The sequence below is a fragment of the Haliotis asinina genome, chromosome 5, assembly GCF_037392515.1.
Source record: "Haliotis asinina isolate JCU_RB_2024 chromosome 5, JCU_Hal_asi_v2, whole genome shotgun sequence".
Taxonomy (NCBI): Eukaryota; Metazoa; Mollusca; class Gastropoda; order Lepetellida; family Haliotidae; genus Haliotis; species Haliotis asinina.
In genome coordinates this window covers 37,941,502-37,966,618 of record NC_090284.1, presented here as the reverse complement: position 1 = coordinate 37,966,618, position 25,117 = coordinate 37,941,502, and the positions used below count along the sequence as shown (strand labels likewise).

Below are 25,117 nucleotides of genomic sequence, written 5' to 3'. Positions count from 1 at the left end.
GGTTTCCATGAGTATATTTCACTAACATTGGTTGTATGTCTATAGATATTCAATTAACCTGATTGAACATTTTATTGACGCAACACAGGATACTGTACTGAGGTAAGTAAACGCCGAAGTCAAGAAACATTAGATATAGTCACTTTCCATGGGTCTATTGTAGTGCACGTAAGCTCAATAGTATACACACTAACATACAGTTGTACATTTAATTCAAATGAAGTGTACGTCATGCATGCTTGTATCCTTGTCTTTGCAACAAGTAAAAAGCATTTGAGCCACAGTGTGCATTTGCATTCAATAACTATTTAATAGTCAGACGTCCAGGGCCTCCTTTCCCAAAGCGCTAAGGTGATCGTAAGTCATTCAGGTAAACTTGGTGTAATGTTAAAGTATTGGGATTAAGGTTAACTTTAGTAAACGTTGCTTCGTGAAAGGAGCCCCTTGTGTTTCTGTTTCTTTATAATCTTCTTTTGAAATTATTCATGTTAACAAAATAACATTTTATCCCGTTGTCCACAGCTTGCTATGTGAACCGACTGAACCGAGAATCTATAGCTACGTTGTCAAACTCGTGTTCCGGTTCGGTACACTGAATTAGTTACAGATGACCTGGCATGACCATAGTACCTATGCTGCTATAGACATCAGGGCGGTTGGATAGCCTCGTGGTTATAGCTTCGCTCGTCACGCCAAAGACCAGGGTTCAATTCCACCACATGCCTACAATGTGTGAATCCCATTTCAAGTGTTCCAGTTCGTGTTATTGTTAGAATATTGCTACAAGCGGCTGAAAACTAAACTCACTCACCCACACTCACTCTTATAAGTACTAAGTATATGGCACAAATAAGTGACATCATTCACTAATTTACTATTATCAACTTTAAGTACTAAGTATATGGCACAAATACGTTTAGGGACATTTTCCAGGAATGTTTTCCTGGCCTAAAATATGACCTGATTTTGATACCGTGAACTGTAAAACCTTGTGTGAATTCTTTTGTCAGCTCTCTGAGGATGCTGGGGTCGAGACGGAGGTCGGTGACATCCATGGAGGAGCAGGAAAGAGTGATTACTTTGGGCAATGAGCACAAAAGTGCCAACATAATTGATCTGCGGAACAGGGTTATTGAAATGTTTGACACTGAAGATTCTTCCACTGACAGAGACGGATGTGACGTCGAAAGCGGAAATACACCCGTTCTGCTGCGTGCGCCGATACCATCAACATCTGGAATCAACCCTGGAGGAACAAATGCTCCCGACGAGCTAACGTCTCATCCGAACACCGTATCTGACGATGTTTCCCAAGGGAAGGATGATTATGTTGATGTTGATACCGACAAAACCAGTATTAAATCCAAAAATGTTAGATTTACGACTGTAGATCCCCCAGACAGTGGCAATTCTTCCGACAGTGAAAATCTTATGCAAGAAACGTTGAGGAGAGAGAAACATTATAACCCATGGCTGGATACAACAAGAGATGCGCGCACGGGAGAATTAGTTACTTCGCTGTAAGGAGTTTATTCAACAAAGGGCATGTAACTGTATAGTTGAATAGCTCGCGTGTGCCTTCAGCAGGATAAATAGCGCGTATAATGTTGACACGTGCTACCTCACAGTTGTATGTACAATATTGACTGAAGTACTGGTCAGATACACGTAAGGAAAACCCCCTTGCTGTTGCTATACGATGATCCATATGTCATCATCATCATCATTATCATCATACAATAACCTAATAATAACATGTACTATCTCATCTATGGAACCAGCTGACGGAGGCTAGTCAATACTAATCGATAACGTGTGCCTCAGCTGAGGGTCGCTGCATGGGAATGAACACCACACGACCAGCTCGTGTGTTTATGGTGTTGCCAGCTGTTTCTAATAGCACTTTTACTATTATAAAGGTCCACGCTACTGCAGGTCAGTCATCGTGCTATATTGTCAACAGAACGAAACGAGTGCAATAATCTGTATACAGTGTTGTATGCATGGCGAAGCGTGTTTATTATATTTTACTTTAAGTTATCATCAGTTTAATATTGTATGTATGTGTTGATATATATATACATCTATATACTCTATTTTTATAGCCATTTATGATGCACGATGATACTCAAGTACTGTATATTTCAAGTGAACTTCTGATGTGTCAGATGAAAAGTGTCTGAAATCGGCAATACATTTTTGTTATATGTGACACACCGTACATCGATAATGTAGTTATAACGACTTACTGATAGACCTTATGTATAGCCATGTTCGGATGTCACTAAGTCACTGGCAGTGATATATCGAGTTTAACGAATCGAGGCACCATTCTATGGAAAGAGAGAATGGCGGATGTATGGGATTGTATGAATGTCTGTCGGTGTATCTGTATAGAGGAAGATGTACCTCGACATTCAACATTATTTATACCTTTAATATTTGTAAATATAAGACTTGCTACTTGGACATCTCTGACTGTCAACAACTGAGAGTCTGTGACCCAGCGCTGTGTGGAGCCTGTGGCTGTCTACGCGCCATTGCACGTTACACCGTAGTTCTTGCTGAGTGCCTGGGTATTGTGATGCATATATAAATTGTTTTAGCTTGTATTTAAATGTGTCTGAAAGTTACGTGAATCGAATATGAATAAGACAACGGGCAGCTGTTGACGTCACAAATTTGTGTGCTGTCAGTGTTTGTGTTTATATAAATTATAGTCTGTGATCTTTGGGGCAACCCTTTTAGTCAGATAACATCAAAATAGCCGTGACCAACTGACAACATGACATTAACGTATATCATGACCCCCTTTGACGTGATCAGAGAAAATGTTTTAACTTTTGTTGGCTACTTGGGATAAAATATACTTAAGTAACTATAATTAAAAGCTTTGTTTGTTTTGGTGTCAAGTGACGGGCTGTTGTCGCAGTAAAGGTAACAGCTAACGGGTGAGACCAGCATGCAATTCAACGAATGAGTGTCCCAAATGTTTGGTTGACAAACTATAAGTACTTGTTGCGAAAGCGATATCATCTCTTTTAATCCCCTACATTTGGCATCTTAATCATTTCATCTGGTTATTGATCAGAGCCGTAAGTATTTTCTTCATGCATTAACATTTTTTGCGTACTCTTCTGGAAGAATGTACTAGTATTTCATCGTACAATAAACATGTTTTGCTGTATTTGTGTGCGCGCCTTTCACAATTGTGTAATGTCATCACATGGTGGAAAGTGAAAGTAGTCTGAGGTATATACTAGTAGTTGTCCAGTTTGAGCTAAACTCACTCAAACTCTGGGCAGTGCCATGCCAATCTAAATCGTGGCATGGCCGTGGGATATTCGATTCCGAATGAACTGTCTGACCCTGTTGTTTGTAAACAAATCTGTTGTCAGAATCGGACATCAGCGAACAAGAGGTGAATGGAGATGAATCGGACTTAAAATCGGAATGGTTCGTTTACGACTTACTAGATTTATAAATGTTATCAGGTTTTCCAGTCCTACAGCGAGGATTCCACGACAATATAGAAACAGCGTTACCTTTCACAAAGCGACCGTAGCGCTACGACTGTCGTAAGTCTATGTTAAAGGATGGGAGTTACGACTGCCGTAAGTCTATGTTAATGGATGGGAGTTACAATCACCGTAGCGCTACGACTGTCGTACGTCTATGTTAAAGGATGGAAGTTACGACTGTCGTAAGTCTATACTAAAGGATGGGAGTTACAATCACCGTAGCGCTACGACTGCCGTAAGTCTATGTTAAAGAATGGGAGTTACGACTGTCGTAAGTCTATGTTAAAGGATGGAGTTATGATTACGTTTGCGCTACGATCGCTTTGTGTAAAGGGCCACACAGACCGGTAGTGAAAACAAATAATAACCTGTCCCTGCTGCGACTTCAGAGGCTTACACGCTCGACCTTAAATGATATTTGCTAGTCTTAAATCACAAGATCGAAGGGCGCAGAAATGAACTCAGAAAGGCTTTATCTCCTGAACTCTACACAGGTTCCTCGATGTATCTTACGCATATCTCCAACACTAGGCGCCACTCTGTTCAAAGTAGGAAGTTGCCACCGGCTTATATTAGAACTAAACCATCTAGAATCGGAGCCAATGAATTCTGTAAACATAAAGAGTATAAGCTACACACACACACACACACACACACACACACACACACACACACACACGCACGCACTCTCTCTCTCTCTCTCTCCAAGATCTAACATGGAAATGAGCAATAAATGTTAACAACACGCTCACTTTTAAATATATTTAATGAAATCTCATTAACAATGACATAAATATATATAGTTCCAAAACCATTTGTTTGTCTGCTAATACCACATGACAAATCTACTATTGAACAACATCTATTTCAATTGTTTCTTTAAATAAAATGATGACTAGTGTAAACACAACGATCAGCACTAGGCTGGGGGAACATGAGAAAGTCAAATCGATTTTGAGGTTACAGTATGTTTGATTCTAAGCAACCTTTCATAAAATGTAACAACAGAAAACAATATATGATTCAATTTAGAGGTAATTACTACAAGCTGGCCATACGAATGCTTACAATTACTCCACAGTTATTTGCTGACATACACTGGATGATCCCGTAACCCAACAATTGTGACCTCCATGAAATAATCACACGCAATTTTATTCCGTGATACTCGGTTGAGCATGGCCTCACTGAACCATATGACCCAATTATGTCCACATTACGTATATTTCTGGGTGCAACTAGATTGAAAACCGAACAGACCCAACCACCTTACAAAGTATAACATTTGTGCATTCGGATCTCCCTCCCCTAATATCCAGGTATCTCGGCCAACATTTGGTGTAATCTGTTTTGAAGTAGTAAGTGAAGGCATCTAAAGCCGTTGTTAGCAACACTCCAAAAGGTCTTTGTCGGCATAAGGATCACGACGGCCATATTGAACCAGGTCCCATGCACTAGACTGTCACAACAGAATCACCCAGCTGATGTCTATTTTAAGTTTTACTAATGTGTATTTTTAAAATTCAATACACTGCTTTCACAAACAAAGAGGTCAAACATTTGACAGGAGCTGGTGATACACTGAAAGTAGAATATATCACTACACCAGTACATAGATGGCGAAACTAGTCGAGTGGACCCGAATGCAAATCGGTGCTGAAGAAACCAGTGGCGTCCAACAATTTACAAAAATCTGATGACACCAAAACATTGATTGATAAACAAAGGGTGTTTCTAGAGAACAGTACAATATATAGTTATGTTTTGTTGTGTACCTTTGTATGGGACAGGTTTCTCACGTTAAACACACTAAACTACTGTCTAAAACAAAAACATTCAGATCTCTACATGTGGAGACATTAGAAAAGGCACTTGAATGCACGGCTCGAAAGTCGATGCTCTATTAATTTTAAGTTGTTGCTTTATCACAAATACACACAAAAATATTATTTTTAGTAAATATGAAACACCCCTAGGTCATGAAAATGTGACAATTCTAAAGGAAACAAATAGTTCCCAATTGTTTTTACTCTTTCGTTAACACGGTCAGAATTTCTTCCATGACGGATATGAACCCGTTGCTTATAACGTTAGCACCCATGTAACAAATATAATATTACAAGATAAAACCAAACCTTATTTGTCTGCGACGAAAGGTAAAATGACCCAAATAATTATGAGAATCTTCTTTAATTTGTTTATGGTTGGCGAGACATCTTGAGTGTGTTGATTCATTTTACTTTGCCCAAACATACATGTATAAGAATTGCATCAAAGCTGACAGGTTCTACTGTTTGATCTTAAGAATCGACTTTGTATTAAGTGTGATTTTACAGAACAACGCTCATTATCGATCTGGGTCCAAAGCGGACGTTGGTGTGAGGGTGTGCCACCTCGCAATAGGGGAGCGTGGCTGGGCAATCATTTCCTGCCAGTGAAGCAACTCCTGCCCCCTAGCAAAGAGGAACGGCCCTACCGTTACACGGCCGTACTCATCGTGGTGGCTTGAGCGAGCACCCACTGGTGACGTCATCAAAGTAAAGATGAAGTTGCACGAGTCCAACTGTCGTCCAGAGATTGAAAACGAGAAGGACTCGTTGATTTCAGCCTCCGAAGCCCCGGTCAGCAACACTGTACGTTTAGTCTTGTGCGTTTTTCGTCCGTGACAGAACTGGATGCGTACGTACATACCTAAAGAGGAAGATCTTTAATGAAGAAGTGACAAATGCAATACGGGACACCTTATGGAGAAATACACGTGCTAACTATGATGATAATGACAGTGATAAATGGGAGCACACGCATCGAGACTTTGGAGTTAATTGTAACTACACAAGGAGGGCAATGTGAGTGAGTTCACATGTCCGCCGCACTCAGCAATATTCAAACTATATGGCAGCGGTCTATCGAGTCGAGACGACAATCCGGCCAGCAACAGCTTGAGCATCGATCTACGCAACTGGGAAACGATGACATGCGCGCCATGTCACTGAGTCTGACCACCCGATCCCCTGACGACCAGTTACTGGGTTGCTGAAGATCAGTTCTAAACCGGATCTTCACGGGTGTGGCCATGAGAGCCCCAAACATTCAGTTAGACCCATGGTGTTATCCCTCACATGCTAAAGATATATTGTGTATGGATATAGCGATCTTGGTTACCAACAGTAGGATATCACAGTCTTTATATAACATAAACGTAAATGTCGATCAAACAACATTCATTATTTTAACATGCAAATTTACATCAGTATATATGCTTCACCATGTGCAAGGTGGTATTTGATAAAAAAATATAACGTATGTATGTATGTGTGTATGTATGTATGTATGTATGTATGTATGTATGTATGTATGTATGTATGTATGTATGTATGTATGTATGTATGTATGTATGTATGGATGGATGTATGTATGGATGTATGGATGGATGGATGGATGCATGCATGCATGCATGTATATAAAGTGACAAAAGACGAGCATTCTGTGGAATACATTTAAGATAGGGTTCTACATTATTCAAAATCATTTGATGTATGAATAAATGGATCAGGTAGAAAGCATTATGTAAAGACACTGGTGCTGGGATGAGAGAAGGGTGGGTGTTAGTTCTGTAGTGTTGTGTACCTGTCTCGCCACCATAGTCCAGATGCCTGAGTTGTCTGACTCTGATGATGACCACCTTTATTCGCTCTGTCTGAGGCTGATACGTCAAACTGAAGTACAGCTCACCCAGACACGACGTTGCCTGGAGACAGACAGGGCTTTATTAGTTATTAGGGCACAGCAGTGGAGAGATTAAATGAACGTTCTAAAATGGTCTCTTAAAATTTGTTGTGTAAAAAAACATACAAATAACTTCAGATTGCAGCTCTTCTCATATAAGATAAGGGTTCTGCTGTTAATTGTATGACAAATAATTCAAAGGCTGTGCCTAAAACTCCAAGCGGGAACTTATATAGAAGCATGTTTAGCGGGAAACATGTTTACATAGCATTTATGACTCAAAGGTAAACATCATGTAGCAGTATTAAGCAACATGTCCTGACTGGTATTATCCTATGCTGTTGTGCAAAACATGACAAAACATCACATGGAATCAATAACTTACGTGTGCCATTGGCTCGAGGTCGCTCCAAAGCGGCTCGCTTTTCGTCAGGTCAATGTCTTTCAGTGGAACCATCACGTGACCAAGTGAGTGACGTACACGTCTTTTGTCTACGTCATACACAGAGAAGCGTAACGTTCTTCTGTACACGTCATCAGGGGAAGCCTTAGAGAACAATCACATGGTCAGTTCTGGACTTTCCCATTTGCAGCATGTATGCACCTTATAGGGACACAGTGGTTTAGATGGGTGGAAATGTTTGAGTTTGGTTGAACTCTTTATAAAGCATTTTTATATGTTTAACTTTCTTGCAAACTATAGGGTGAAAGACAAATGTGAAGTGCTTGGTATCAAACCTGTGAGGTCAAATTAGACGGCTGTGATTGCCTTCTCCTGATGACCTAAGGTCAGATTCTGGCGGGTGACCTTTAAATGAGTCGTTCTTATGTAAATCTTACTTTGATCGAACTCATGTGCGTCTTACGTTTATGTGTTTATGTGTTTAATGTGTTGACTCACTCCTCTTTAGACTTTTCTGTTTAGAAGCATACAAATTACGAACTCCGATCAACACTGTGAGGCAGGAGATTCAGGGAAGAATCTAGACCTGTTTCATTTAGAGCATCATCACAGAAAGAGGAGCTGAGTGGAAGGGAAAGGCGTGTGGTCCAGTTGCTGTGACACAGACTAACAGGCCATCGTTCAGTAATATCTATCGACGTGCCATCCTTAAATGCGAAGACCACTCCGAGAAACGTACAAATATGATGTTGATACAAAAAACGGGTTGTAATCTGGGCCAAAATTAGTGTTCGAACCCATTACTTTCTCATCCTTGTAACCCAGGAACACCACTCTGCGCACATTGACAGACCACGAAACGGTCAATGGTTGTTTGTGTTGGGTGAAGGAGATCCATCCTTGGTACGGACAGTGACAGTTAAATGACAACGAGTACGTACGTACCTGGAACTGGAATGTTTCGTTAAAGATGGGAGACAGGGTCTTTTTCCTGACTTTTGACACCTTGCATGTCTTCTCATCTGGCAACAGGAACACTTTGACAAACGGGTCTCGTGGTGCCTCGTGCTTTATTCGTCCTGTAAAAAAACGGTAACCGTTTGTTAGCAAATCACATCCACATATTCACCTTTCATTTTCTTTGGACACAAACGAAGAACGCTTTCTACTCTTATGAATACTATCAAAAGTCTAGTGTATGGTTTGTTGACTGTGTCGAACCAGCTACACTCACTTTTTTACATCTGGAACTGACAATCGTGAAATAATGTTTTTTCCTTGTCTTTTGTTTAGAATTCTAAAAAATATTGCCTGTCCTCAGGTTTCAACGAAATTCATACCCAGTGCGACATCCCGTCTTCCCGATATTTACTGTTGCGCTTGGGGCATTGATTCGTAAATGTGTACACAATCTTTGGGAACACTAAAGATTTCACTGTCACCTTGGGCACTGCGTAACTCCCGTGTCATGCATCGCGATACCAAGGCTGGTGGGTAATGTGCCAGGTCAAACAGATGGACTGAACAATATGTACAAACTGAACCAGTGTCGATGAATGCATGTCGAATATAAAATGTATCATTTCACCGAAACTAAACTTAATTAATTATTGATTTATCTTTCATATTAAGCATTCAAAATGTGCGTCTCTTCTGAAAGATCAATCAATAAATACACAACGTACGGCATCCGTTCCGAATGAAATATTTCTGTCTGTCAAAAGATTGATCTTTCAGTCAGACTGACCTTTATCGGCAGTACATTACTGTAGTCATGTTATACTATAACAATATAATGCGAACTCTTTAATACGATCGGTACTGTTTAAACTGATTACTCATGGAATAATGTTGTTAATTGTGTGTATATCTAAAAGACAGATAAGCTCTCCAAGTTCTATATTCCCGACTAACCAGGTTAACTATAACGGGACTGTGGGCATCAAACTATTTTCAAAGTTTCAAATATTTCAAAGTCTGGCTCTGAGTTTATTGACAAATAGTCAGGATCTACTACAGCTGATGGTGAAGAAACTTCTGGATTTTCGAATTCTGTAGCCTTCCAGACAACCTCAACTGCCAAAAGTTACGACATATCTTATCTGAGTGTCGAATGTCGCCCTTTTCATTCTTCACTTAATTGTTAAACGTAAAGATTTTAGGTTAACTTATTGTTTCAGGGACCCGACCTACTACACTTACAATATCACGTATGGGTGAGTGACTGAGTGAGTTTAGTTTCATGCCGCACTCAGCAATATTCCAGCAATATGGCGGTGGTCTGTAAGTAATCGAGTCTGGAAAAGACAATCCAGTGATCAACAACATAAGCATCGATTTACGCAACTGGGACACGATGACATGTGTCAAGCCAGTCAGCGAGTCTGACCACCTTTACCTTTTCCAAACATGCTTGGGTTGCTGAAGATCTATCTTAACGCGGGTCTTCACGGGTCCTGACAAACCAATGAACAGCAAGAGCATCGATCTGCGCGATTGGGAACCGATGACATGTGACAACCAAGTCAGCGAACCTGACCACCCGATCCCGTTAGTCGCCTCTTACGACAAGTAAAGTCACATGGCAAGCATGGGTTGCTGAAGAGTTATTCTACCCCTGACCTTCACGGGTCATCACGTATGAGATACTAGCGACGGTCTGAAACATCTGAAACCATTTGTCTTCACACCCAAAGTATGCATAATAAGACCATTGATGCAGCTCTGTTGTGGTGTACTGAGATTCATGCAAACCTCTTCTGTTTCTTCTTTTGTTTTTCATTAAATCATTTCGATACATACTGTCACTTGTTTGACGATCTGATGTCTGTAAAACAAGCGTGATACTGGGTAGTACTTTCTAGACTAGATCCTGAGGTGTGTTCCGTGGTGCTAACATGTCTAAGTGTACCTGGTAAGTTCTTGACCTTGATGAGAGTGACCTGAAGTTGTTCAACTGCGGCGTCATAGACGGCTGAAAACCAGAGACGTCCGTGTGGGGTGGCGGGAAGGTAGGCTTCGTCATCTTCTGAGCCGCTCTGGGGTCTAGAAGTCATCATATTGAAGCGTGAGTTGACGTGGTAGAGAAACATACATCGCTGAAGCCCTACTAATTATGTACCCAGCTCTAACTGTCAGGCCACTTCTGTCATACTTTACAGATTATTAGTGAAATCTGGAATTGCAAATAACTTTTTCTGAAGTTGCCTTTGCTTAAAAGATTTGTTGGTACAACGAAAACGTGTCTACAGACTTGTCGGAGGTGAAACAGAATAATCTAAAATGCGTATCCGAAATTACATATGTTCAAGATAGAATTCACTGACGAATGGGCAAGGGAACGCCCAGAAACGGTGCGTATACCAATATGAAGAAGCTGAGAGTAATAATATTGGGTTTTGCACTTGAATATAAATTTCTAATATGTCTCTCAAGAACCTAGGTAAGGTTTCGTTTAAGACGTAACGTTATGTTATATTCGTGTATTCCTTAAATGGCTATCGGGAACTCACTCAAGAACCAAGAAACGCTCACCTGTACAGTTCAGGCTGTACTGCCCCAAGGATGCTGTGTTGGCGGGGGATACTTGCCAAGCTACCCCCTCTTTCTCGGCGTCCGTTACCTCCGGGCTGAACCCTCTCAGCGGGCAGCTGAAAGGGGATGCCGTCGATGGTGACGGAGCGGATCATAGGGATGACAGGCTTCCCTGATGACCCTACCTCCGGACATGATAAGCGCTTGTTGAAGTGTGGCGAAGAGCTCCTGAAGAGCAATCGTACACATGATCAATGATTAAAAGTTACCGCATGTCCACATGTAAATAATACAGAAACAGAAAACTCGCTTTAACAACGAAGATTTGAAAGGGCTCTGAGGGGTAACTGGGATGAAACTATACGTGAAAATATAACTGTATTGATAATAATGTGATTTGTGTGACATTTTATAAGTCCTCATGAGATGTGCTTTTTACCTTTAACGATTCTTGCGGGTTTTCTGCAAACAACACTGACGAATTAATTTCATTTGTAGCAGAATTCACATCACAGTATGTCTTTCAAATACCCTTGTTCATCATTACCAGTGGTTTGTCCGCGAGTTCAGAATATACAGAGTCATTATGATTTGCAGCTACCAATTAGTTTGATTATAGTTAAACTTATTTGAACCTTTTTATAAATGCAATTACTCCTGAAAGAATTTAGCGGTGTAGCCTAAGATTTATAATGCAAGACACTCTTCGACCTTCATTGCTAATCATCGTTTCTTACAATTTTCTAGTCACAAATTCATTTCATATGCTTCTTAGGATGTCCATTTGTCGATTGTCCGATCATCGAAGCCACCTGCATATCTCTCTGACATAAAACAATTCGGGATTTCTTTCTTTTCCTGTCATGTCAAAAGTATATCTACTTACCGTGGAATAATAACTACAGATCTTTATTTTAAATATTGCGATATATATCGCGAAAAACATGAAGTATCAGTATCTCGTGATATAACGGTGATTGCTGATGTGTTTTGTTGTTGTATTGGAATGTCATTCACAGTCAAAGGTCAATCTACAAACTTTACAAAAAATATAATTCGTTTCTGGTTTTCAAATATGTCAGTGATTATTTGACTTGGCTTTTAAATATGGAAATAACCCTCCTATCATACTGAAAGAAAACCGGCTGAAGGTGACAGGGAAGACTGATCGATAGTCAGTGTGTTTTGAAATATGTGTCAGCTGTAACGTGTATGTCAGTTCAATATAAATCAACATAACGGGTTTAAATGGATCATCAAACTGCCATCCCACGTAAATCAAATCGGTATTTCGATTAGACATGTTTAGTTTGAATTGTGATAATCCCTTATACGGATTAAAGTCCTTTCAATTCAAAGTACCAAGATACACGAGTCCCCTATGAGTAACCTATTTGTTGACAATTACTTGACACTATTCTTGTTCAACATTAGAATATACTGTTATATACTATGGAAACAAGAACATATGTACATATTTTTTTCAGGTTTGTACTTCCCTAATGTGTTCCCTAATGTGTGTTCTACGAGTATATTATTTTTTACAGATTAAGATGAAAATGGAACAGTAAGGGTTCGGGTGATTCTGGCACAGTCAGGATGGTAAGGCTCATCATCAGCTCAAAGTCCTTGCCCTCGTTACATGCATCCTAGACAGCGAATGGGACAATAAACGCTACGTAGTCGAACCCACCGTGAACTTTTCGGAGAATATTTGACTCCCAAACACTGCAGCCTTCTGCATTACCCACAGTGTCAGAAGGGCTGTGCTCCCGGTGGCACGCTCCTGATCTGCACCAAGAGATCAGGAGGTACCAGACCAAGGGCACCGAGAACAATGGGGAGTCTTATGACAGTGTACTTGAGGCGAGGTCCGCATATTTATCATACTTTTCATACTGAATCTTGCCAATGACATTGCTGTCAAAAGGGGCAGAAAATTCAATGACATAAATGAATTCACCGGCTTTTTCAAAAACGACAAGATCAGGTTTGTTGGCTGGAATTCTTCTAAAAGATGTATAAGGACCCATTCCATAGAACTTTTCATTTTCCATGACGCCCTGGACATATTCAGGGTCTTACCATGGATGGACACAGGCATGGCGGAGACGGTAGTAAAAACAGCGTTCCATGCCATCATGTCGTTTAAGATATACTGTTTGTGCCAAGCAAGGGCATCCACTGACAAGGTGTTGGACAGTCTCTGTAAATTTATTGCAAAGACATTTCATAATGATATTTTGTTTAAGAATCACTCGCGATTGCGAGTGGGAAGTGGTTGGGCCTGAGCAGTAAAAAGGAAGTCCTCAGTTTCACATTTGAGACCAGCCGACTTCATCCAAGCGAAGGAGTCGGTTGGATTGTTGTTCTGTTTCATACACTGCATGTACACACGACAATGGATTCTCGGAAAGGTTCTCCACAAATGACCGACTCTGTGCAGACTTGGTGAATAACCTCACCTGGTTTACACCCATTGCTATACTGTCTGTATTATTATCATCGTATAGCTTATGTCGTCGCGGTCATTATAGAGTTAACGTTATCAGTTTATGTGATTATACTTGTTTTTATTTTCATGTGTAAATACCGTTTACAGCTGAAACCTTTCAGTCATATAGCCTAACGTTTACGATGCAAGACACCTTTAGACACCCATCGATAAATATCGTTTCTCACATTTTTCTCGTTACTAGGACAACAAATGGATTTCAAATACTCCTTGAGCACCTCAAAAGGGTTCTTGGTCTAAATAGAACATACAGTTCGGTTGCTTCTGTATTTCTCACACGCTATCGACAGAAGTGCTCAGTTTGAAAGGTTTCGGGATAATTACTTCACTGTATCCCATAGTTACTTCAGTAATTTAGATGTACATTTACAGACGTGCATTCCCCAACAGTTGATGGGAATACTGAGATGTATCAACATTCAGGAAGCATACTGGATGACCAAAGAAAGTGTACGGCAGTATGGAGTAAACAGAAATGGTTACTTGGTCGTGATGAATTTAATACCAGTGTCATAGTTATGGTTTGTCAAAAGTTGTAGTATTTTGGTCAAATCCACATTTACAAACTGTATGCCTTCCATTGTGAATAGCCGTTTCATTTTGCATGTAAGCCATTATGTACTAGTATATCATAGAATGTGAATGTTACCGGTATTCACATACCTTGATGTTGGGGCAGACTGCGATGAAAATAGGTCATCTCCATCATCAAATGATGTTTCGTATAATTTTCTTCTTCGCCTGCGCAACCGAAACAGGATCACGGCCAAGACAATGAGAAGGAAGGCGCCAGCGGAACAACCCAAAATAATGGCCAGACTTGTAGCTGGAAGAGAGGACCCTTGATTATGTAACAGTGTATGTTCAGTAAAATACAAGTAACAAGTTGGACACCAGGTCCTCGTAATAATTATAGAAAAAGACAAGTGTTACCAAACGATTTGTGAATTTTGCAAAGTGAAGCAAATTTGTTTTTAGCTTGAGTGTGGCTGCACTCAAAGATGGAAATATGTCGTCGCTCAGTGGTTGAAAGTCTGTGGTCCCATTTGTGCTGCTATGTGAGAAAATTCATGTCATATGAAATGTACATGGACAGCATCGTATATACGTGAACCATTTGAAGTGTAAATATAGCCTACTTCACATTTAACACTATTTGCGAGGTTCATTTTGTAAAGTCAGCATTCACGGGATCACTTCCAATTATAATCCTCGGTCTGTCGGTAGCGTTCATGGGATCACCTCCGATTATAATCCTCGGTCTGTCGGTAGCGTTCATGGGATCACTTCCAATTATAATCCTCGGTCTGTCGGTAGCGTTCATGGGATCACTTCCAATTATAATCCTCGGTCTGTCGGTAGCGTTCATGGGATCACCTCCGATTATAATCCTCGGTCTGTCGGTAGCGTTCCATCCGTGATTACATTCACGCAACATCAACACTGTTTACGTAGACCACACTCTGCCTGGTAGCCTTGTAGTTCGATTCTACCAAGGCTCGATTCCCCACATGGACACAAAGCGGTCCATTTAGCGTCCCCCACTTTTATGTTGCTTGAATACTAGTATTGATAAAGACGGTGTAAAACTATACTCACCCACTCTTTTTTTGCCAGGCAGTTTATATGTTAGTAATAATCTTACTTTTGAACCCGGTGCTAGACGTGAATGTATGCGGACGCCCTAGTCGGCAGAATACCTTCGGTGTTACGATGGTTCTGGGAGGGTCGAGACTGAACTAATCAAACCACCTGAATCATCTCATATTACAAGGAGACCAGCAGATATGTGACGATCGCTCTTCACCCTGGAATAGTGGGAGCTTACCTACTGTTGCAGTGAGATGAGTTTTGCCATCACACATCTGCACTGCTATAACCCAGCTTGTATTAATGATTGTGTTTGTACTGCCATTCCATTTTCTCCTGCCATTGTAATTCCTTTGTAGTGATTTGTAAACTTACAATGATCGTTAATCATATTTCTTTGTTGTTTGATGGTTTCACGTCGTGTCCTGTAAGGACTGATTTTCAGTTGACCTATATTGTTTCAGCAATGAACACATTGCAGTAGGCGAGAAAGATTGTTTGTGAGTATATCCTTTGATTGATTCAAGGTGTGTCCATCTGTTGACACAATAACTCTGTTACTCGAAAGTCTATTTTGATAACTGCCGACAGGGAATAGTAAAAATACATGTATCTGAAACAATTATTTGACGAATAGTAACTGCATGGAGAGAAACGGATGATGCTATATAACAGTGTTTTGTAACAATAATTTGTACATATTTACACCTGTTACTTCTGCTTCACTGACGTCATTATGGTATTGCACCTTTACTGTGACTACTGTATCTCCGGGGAACTCGAGTGATATAATTAGTTGTATGTATGGGGGTATGAATGAGCTCCATGTTCCCACACAAAATCGTTGTGCAAAAACCGTTATCATCAAGGAAATAATATGCAGAATCCATTCAATCAGAATGCTAAAATCAGATAAGCAAGAATACATTTGTATATCTGTGAAATGATATTGAATATCTCGGAACAGCTGTGCCTTTAACCGCGTGGGCTGTATCCATATTCATGACTACACTCTGGTCGATTTCACTAGAACGTATTTGACCAACTGATCACGTACCATGTGTAGACATGTTAGTCTAGCTGATAATACAAAGTATGTGAATTAATAACAATAATGATGACGATTAAGCTGTATTCATAAGATGTTAATCTGACTAAAACGAAGACGCTCCTTCAAGAGGGTGTCTCAGTTCTTATAATTCGATCGGATCGTTGCTCTCTATATCAGTCAGTTTTCCTGCCGTAAGAATAATTACGGGACGCAACGACTTGACTACACAAAGTAGCATCACCTCCCACGTATCAATGATGTCAGTACTTGCACTTACATCGATCAGTTATTCAACTTACTTAAATGTACGTTGCCTTTTAGATTTGACATATTTGGTACTATATTCTAAGGTATATACATTCAGTGAGCTATTGTCGCACAGTTATTGCTACAATATAACGGGACCTCCCTAACTATAGTAACACTTCTTTTTCCTTTTTTTGCAACCTGTTTGTTTCTCCTAGTCAAAACACCACGTGATTAGGTGAACCAGAATCTACACCTCGGGATATGTCACCTGTTCGACTTGCATCACTTGTATTTGTGCCTGGGCGACAGGTGTGATTGCATTAGATATTTTATATCATGTGGCTAGATAGTTGCGGCAATATGTTTACACTGGGTTGATTTAATTCGTTATGCTTTACTCAGTGTCACACCACGTGACGTTTAGAGGACATCAACCTCTGCCTTGAGAACTATTAAGACACCATATAAAAATGCTTGTAATATTTCATTCATACAGTTCCTTCACTCCTCTCATTAACGTTTCAAGTATGACCTCTCCATGTATGATCTAGGCACGACACCTTAACCATGGCCTTCACTTGATTCATGGTACACAAACATGTTCCGTCAACATCATGGGAATGGTGATATATCTGAAAACTGGCCATACTTCAGTTTTAGTTTATTCTTTGACATACTCGCTTGTATTTCGTCATTGTTATCAAACATCTGTTGTCCAATGTTACAGCTGTGTACCGGGGGCGTATTGTTCACAGAAACAAATGTATCTGGTCATGGCGTTCCATCAATAATTCAATAAAGAAATGTTATCTCACCAAAAGAATTAAACTGTTTGCTTTAGTGTACCTCAACTTGGTAGCCCTGCCATTTGTAATGTTTGTCCGGATGATACGCCATATCACAATGCAGTAAATGCTGGTCACTTTGTCAACTTCCGGTTTGGATTATTGCATGAAGCCGAGAAACAAATGCTATGACAGACTACTTTTGAAAACAAGATGTACTTTTACTATAATGTTTAGAACAAATGAAAAATAAAATCATCCACAAATATTTTTATGCGTCGAAGCTATTTGTTTGTACACAATTTTTTACGTGTGTCACTGTTGAAAAAAGTCAAAGAATTGCAGGTTGGAGACCCACGGATAAACGGATTTGGTGGTGAAAGATAATTACTCAGACACAATCAGCGGGTCCTGCACCAACTACGAAACACTTCGAATATGTTGGTGCCAGTTTTTTTTATCGTTCCACAGGGCGGGATGTGTCATTTAGAATAAAACACACATAGCTGTATGACATCATCATACAGACACCAGCAAGCTGGTTTGAGTGGTTCACACTCGACCCTCCTTCTACTACCGTGAAACGGAAGGTATTCTGCCGACTAGGGCGTCCACATACATTCATGTCTAGCAAGGGGTTCGAAAGATATGCAAAATGATTAATTACATGATATAATTGTCTGGCAACAAGAGTGAATTTAGTTTAACCAACATTCCAACAATATTGTAGCGAGAGACACCAGAAATGGGGTTAACATATTGTACGAGTTTGAGAATCGAACCCGTGTCTTCAGCGTAACGAGCGAAAGCTTGAACCATTAGGTTACCACTTTAAAACATGACCAAAACATGACAAACGTTATCAAAACGGTGCAGAGCTGAAAACAGTTGAAGAAACAATGCCTTTGAAATTTAAATATGTTTTCTGCGACTTATGACAAGAACAACGCGACTTTATTATGCCCATGCTTTGGATTTGAATGATATATACTTCACAGCTTCCACACTGTATTGAAATAACGTTCAAAGGGAAATGAAACCGTGAGTAGCTACAGGCAAACAGTGCGCCCAGCGTGAAGCTGGCCCGAGGACTCACCACCTCAGCAGATGTAGATGTGCATACAGCGACACACAGTAAACACTTGTAGCGTTATTGTGTAAACACGATAGTGTAAAATCATGAATTATGATAAGAGCCATATTAGCTGTTTCGCACAGTGCATTGTGCGACTAATATTCTGTAAGAATAATTTCTATGTATCTCTCTGAAACACCAATACTAATTACCAACTACGGTAGAACATTGTTGTAAGGAAGTAATGAATAAACCGGTTGTAACAGAGAATAGTAAACATAAAGTGTGGGATATAACCGGGGACCAAGCATGTTTATTAGGACGTACACTGACAGGGTTGTTAAGATACACATGTTTAGTATAAAACAGGTTGTAACGAACACAGAAAATGTGGGATATAACCGGGGACCAAGCATGTTTATTACGACGTACACTGACAGGGTTGTTAAGATACACATGTTTAGTATAAAACAGGTTGTAACGAACACAGAAAATGTGGGATATAACCGGGGACCAAGCATGTTTATTACGACGTACACTGACAGGGTTGTTAAGATACACATGTTTAGTATAAAACAGGTTGTAACGAACACAGAAAATGTGGGATATAACCGGGGACCAAGCATGTTTATTACGACGTACACTGACAGGGTTGTTAAGATACACGTGTTTAGTATAAAACAGGTTGTAACGAACACAGAAAATGTGGTATATAAACGGACATCAAGCATGTTTATTACGACATACACTGATACTACAGAAGAATGAGGCATTCACGTGCTACGTATACAGTCCAACATCATTGTAACAAACTATTTCAGACCAGAATATTCCACAAATAATTACTAACCAATTTCGTACTAAAGTATATACGGAAACTATTTCACATCCCCAATAGACCAGCATCGAAACACCGTTTTCGAAGACTTTTTTAATTCGAATAGGTCATATATAGGTCAGGATTCGCTCGCAATGTGTCTGAACCCACACCTCAACCAAGTTGATGAGTTGATTTCGGGTTACTCTGCAAGAGGCCGAATATTACAATTATACGAACGTGCAATAACGCAACCACAATATATGATAGAACCTTCTGATTCAGCTTACTTGAACTCCAGAACTCTATGATCAGAATGGTAGATTCCACGTGGCAAGTGGATGACTATAACATATGACTATAAAACATACAACGACTCTCTATTTACTGTCTATTAACAGACAACTGGAAAATAGCTAGTCATGACATCAAACACATTGGCGTTCTCTAGACGGTGTCACTTTCAGATAGATACAAGATGTAATGTTTGCCTCGTATACATGTGAGTAGTAGTCAAACACATATATCTTTATCACCTGTTTACCGCTTATAAACTACCCACCCATAGCTTGGCTATAGGGCTAATCTTACGTCACGTGACCATTAACTGTCACCGTGAGATATCTTTGCCCGGGGTGGCGACACATCCACATTTGTGTGTTTTCGTCTCGGTTAATTTTAAGCGTTGACGGGGACACTGTTTAAAGCTGTATTTTCTTACAATTAAAGTTGCGACGTTTGCCTACGGCTACAATGTGACGTCATAGGATTATAAAAGTGCCGAGATTTAGGGCATGACTATTCTCAACACTCTGTTTGAATTTCCAACATGATTCATCGTCTGTTTGAGTTAAATTTAGATACTCATTGCCGCGACATGCTTGATTTGGGTATACATCAAAGATATGAAGTTATTGTAGAATACTAAACAGAATTACATAACGATATCTAGAATAAAACACGTTTGGTTTGAAGCCAACTAGTATTTTAAGTGAGAGTTTTGTAACACGCTGAAGTATCAGAATGATTAAATATTCCTTTTGCTTAGTTAGACATGTTGCATTAGTATAGTGGTTAACGGAACACCACCACAACGAAGAGTGAATATATCTTCGTAAATTTTGACAGCTATATTTCTATATGCCTGAGCCATCTGCCACTCCCGACTGTAATAACCGTTCTGAGTTACACCAAATATGTTTTATTCACAGTGAAAAAAGGAATTCAGTATTGTCACAATGCACAATACGCCTGAACATAATTTTATAGCCGCAGTTGGTCGGTTACAATTATGCACTGAACGTGAAAGATTTTTTATGAATATATATGAATGTTATTATCACATAGAATATACCTATTTATCTGACAAAAGAGGAAGAAATAACATGTCGCTCTAACTAACAGTCCAGACGTCACCATACACCAGCGCCAACAAGCAAGATAAATATACTCACTTGTCAAAAATGAAAGATCTGTTAAAGGAGCTCCTTTGTTATGTTACAGTTATATACACTGACAATGACAGAAGCATTTTTGCAATACAACCATTAAGTCATTACATTATCGTTTCGTTTATGAAATCGTGTACATGAACACTATAAATAACATATCAACACGTGAATACTTTCATGGAAACAAGGTTTTCGGGAGCACGGTTATTACTTGTTGAAGTATTCGTAAAGACCTGACGTCGACGTCCGACGTGTGTGAAACCCATTTCTGATATACATTGCCTTGATATGCATGAAAATACCACAAACAAGCGTAAAGCCACACTCACACATTCATTGTTTCAGTTACCAGAATAAACCATTAATATTTCAATTAAGGAGTCGAGGGTCTGACCTAAGTCAGAAGTAGGACGCCTTGACCTCTTTACCGATGGGACTATCGTGTTAATGAGTAGTCATGGCAAAATGTCCACTGTATGTATTGGCTGACACAATAAAAGACGCGGTTTCATTACTGGTTGTATATATAGCTATACACACTGGTTTCTCTGCTACATAGGCTGGTAGCTATATTTCATTTAATCAATATGTATTAAGTAACGAATGAATGTATGAATCTGTAAAATAACATCATCTGTTGCTGATAGTTTCATGAGTTGCCACGTGAGTGGGTGAGCTGATTAGTTTTAGGGAGTTAGTGAGTAAAAATGAAGCGAATAATTTTAAAAAATGAACTTCGATCAAAGTAATTTCAAAGTAATATTCAAGCTATATAGTGGCGGTCTGTAAATAACCAGTTCCGGACCAGACAATCCAGGGATCAACAGCATTAACATCGGTCTATGCAAATGAGATAGGTTGAAATGTGACAACCAAGTGTGCGAGCATGGCCACCCGATCCTTTTTGTCGTCTCTTGAGACTGACATTGGTTACTGAAGATCCATTCTAATCCGGGACTTCACAGGTGACAGAACCATGAACCTCGCCCTGCCATGTATCTTGTGAATTATACAATCATGCAGAAGGAACCTGGCAGGAGTTATTTACAGCTATCTAATGTGTAATCAACTGTTTACTGTTATGTCACTGTAACCTAACCTCTAAACCAACGCCCCTGGCAATCAGGAAACGTTTCTAATCTGCTGACGCAGTGTTTAAAATCAGAGGCGAACGTTTCATAATTTGATTTTGATAATTCACATTCCACAAATCTATATACATGAAGTTAATACAACATATGACCATCACGTCAAAGAGGTCATGTGAATGAAACTACTCACTCTTGTTTTTCCCGAACTTCATGTCATACAAATCATACAAGCATCAACACTTATCTGTTATCGCCATGATGCTCGAAAACAAATGTCACAATTTGAATGAAAAAAAATCAAACATTGTTATAAATGATCACTACTAGACATACCAATCACTAATATTACTATAATCGTTATATATTATTGTCAACACAATGGTTTTCCAGCAGGTTTAGCTTCTTCAACATGCATGTACCTGACAATGGAAGTGCACGTATATTAACTGACTGCGAGTTAAGGTAGAAGTGTAATAATTCCATTGCGTATTCCTCACCTAGTCTCGATGGCGTATAATCCTCGTACATAAAGTCAAGGCAACCAACATAGTATCTACTTACTTACGGTTGACATGTCTTCATTGTTAAGGGCATGGCATCTCTGAATTATTGTTGAAAGAAACCCAAGCATTTGTTTGAAATAATTTTACCTAGTCACAATGTAAACTGTGACTCGGCGTGATGACACCGAGGGTGGTACGTAGTGATGAGGAACTCTAGCAGTAGGGGTCTCTTGATTCATTATCACTGAATTGTCCCGTGAGAAGATTCATAGTGTCCTTGTGGAACCGGGAATACATCACCCATGGCATACTTTCATCAGTTACATTTACCACTGTCGTGAATATAAATACGCGCAATACGTGTATATCACATCAGACTTATCTAGTAACTTGCATATCGCTGATGTATAAACATGTCACATTATGCATATCAAAGTATAACGGCATTGGTAACGCGCATATGACACAACACGTGACTCTATGTAGAGATTTTAACGTTTATAACTGTAAAGTTTAAATTACTACCATGTTCAAATAAGAAACGTGTGTGCTGAATCCTCGGTATAGTAGAACGTCATAAATCTGGGTGATATTGTTCAAAGTGAAAATATTGATCAGTCGATTTAAGAAAATGCAGGACCCAAAAATATGCTTCTATGTTATGGTTACTGAACACGAAACAATAAACACGCGAATTTTCGATGGAGATCTATATCAAACATGTGCCAAAGTTGTGTTTTGATTATAAAATTCATTGCTTGGTATTGTTAAATTCGTTGTTTGGCACCTGCTTTCAACCCACCGACGTTTAGAAAACTTTTGTAAATGTTATTACCAAATATAATTTCCAATATAATACTTTCGTCGGCCCGTTGCCGACGCTGCTGTTTTGGATTATCAAGGTTTACTGTAACTTAAACTTCAATGTATGATGAATAGAAAGTAAACAGACTTACTGTCAATGCCAATGAATATATTCCCATCGTTTACTTTTTGGGGAGAGGGTTGGCCACCGCCCTCAGATGGTACACTGTGACCTGTATCCGCCATTTCGGGGGTGCGAGGGAGACCTTACATCATGATGTACTCCCAAGTCCCGTCACACCTTACCTGGAAATTAAACACGCAGGTAGACTCGATAACAAGCACAACACGGACATTGATCGGTTACTTTAGAGAAGCATGGAGATGTTGAACATCTGGGGGCATTGCAACGACGTACCAGATGTTGTCGAAGCCGCGTGTGACGCAGGAGCAGGTATTCCACATATCACAGCGTTAGAGAAGGGACTTTCTAATCGATACCATCCAGAAGCTGTTTACGTGGCGATCAAAGTCAAACAAACTTTATCAAATATCTAAATAATTGATTTTAATATATATTGCTAAAACTGACACCAAGACATTTATCACTCTGAGTTTTATTAATACCGCCCTGTTGTCTTATCAGTTTCTTTGGTACATATATATGCACATGCTCAAACCAGGTCACACCTGGCTCGATAAAGCTGAACTCAGCATGAGGCTAACTTAAGTAAATTTGTACAATAAATAGATTGTCGATAATTTGTGAATGTATTCAGTGGAACACCACACAAACTACGTGTTGACATTTGGAAATATTAATATAACAGCTTTGAAAGAGTCGAAAGAGGGACATATGCTGACATTTACCTGTTGCTTGTCGGGCAGGTAGAGAGTGAGAGAGAGAGAGCAGGCGCCCCTGGCACACTACTTCACCTACAGATTAGTGCTCTGGCTAGTGACGTCACAGACAGCCTCGGGCACCCGTCGCTTCTCGTGACACTATGGTAACTGTCATCAATCTGGGCCGTCTAAGAAACCACCAGTGATCGTTATTTGGAAATGTGATATTTATCTATTGATTCAATAATTCATATTAATCCCATGACACGAATATTCGCTAATGTAAACATTGTCAGCTATCTTGAGAAGCACTTTCCATGTTATCGTAGCGAGAAGTAGATTATCACCCAAAGGATCACTGTTGTTTCACCTGGATTGAGAATCTCAGAAACAATAAAGAAACTGGTTTTCAATAATTTATTACATTTTAGTAAAGAAAACATCATTGGGTTTGTTACTGATGAGGTGGCGCCACACTGGTTCTATTTGTCAGATATTCAACACAGCTGTCCGAATATTCCAGTTATACGAAGGTGGTATGTAGATGATCGAACCCCTCGTTTGTCATGTGCAGTTGTCTTCCTGGAAATACGATCTTAATGTGCGTGGTCTCATCGCAGATACTATCGTAATGTATGTAGTCTCATTGCAGATACTGTCGTGAAGTACGTGGTCTCATTGCAGATACTATTGTAATTTTCGAGGTCTCATTGGAGACGCTATCGTAATGTGATTAATTGATCTCATTGCAGATTGTATCATCGTAATGTATTTCGACCTTACTGGAGATACCTTCGTAATATTGGATGATGGTATTACCTGAGATAATACAGTAATGTAATGGATGCACACTGGAAATGACATTACTGTATACTGTTTTCGCATGGTATACACCATCATAGCGTACCGTGTTTACACTGGAATTACATAATGATTATAATGTGCTATGGTTGCATGTTACAGATACGATCATAGCATACCATGAGTACACTGGAAATGATGTTATAATGTACTGTGGTTATATACCATCATGGTGTACTGTGTTTACACCGGAAATAACGTTACAGTATAATGTGGCCGCATGATATTAAATCATAACGTATTGTCTTTACGCTGGAAATGCGTTATAATGCATGGTAGCCGCATGGTATAAACCGTT

At 39.6% G+C, this 25,117-nt stretch overlaps 2 protein-coding genes across 2 annotated transcripts in view; one reads left to right on the top strand and one right to left on the bottom strand.

Moving 5' to 3' along the window:
- The window catches only part of LOC137284229 (protocadherin Fat 4-like), a 52,497-nt gene extending 49,310 nt beyond the window's left edge, over positions 1 to 3,187 (top strand). Inside the window, exon 64 of the mRNA XM_067815961.1 lies at positions 1,011 to 3,187. Coding sequence (XP_067672062.1) covers positions 1,011 to 1,524 — 514 coding nt within the window. The 3' untranslated portion in view covers positions 1,525 to 3,187. The remainder of the gene's footprint in view (positions 1 to 1,010) is intronic.
- Positions 3,188 to 4,269: 1,082 nt separating this feature from the next.
- On the bottom strand, positions 4,270 to 24,075 carry LOC137284327 (synaptotagmin-15-like). The gene is made up of 9 exons (XM_067816096.1): positions 23,986 to 24,075; positions 23,268 to 23,421; positions 14,363 to 14,525; positions 11,185 to 11,412; positions 10,562 to 10,695; positions 8,596 to 8,729; positions 7,633 to 7,794; positions 7,149 to 7,269; positions 4,270 to 6,212 (listed from the first exon to the last, which is right to left on the bottom strand). Exons 2-9 carry the CDS (start codon positions 23,359 to 23,361, stop codon positions 5,869 to 5,871), a joined length of 1,380 nt encoding a protein of 459 aa, XP_067672197.1. The 5' UTR covers positions 23,362 to 23,421; positions 23,986 to 24,075; the 3' UTR covers positions 4,270 to 5,868.
- Between the last annotated feature and the right edge of the window lie 1,042 nt (positions 24,076 to 25,117).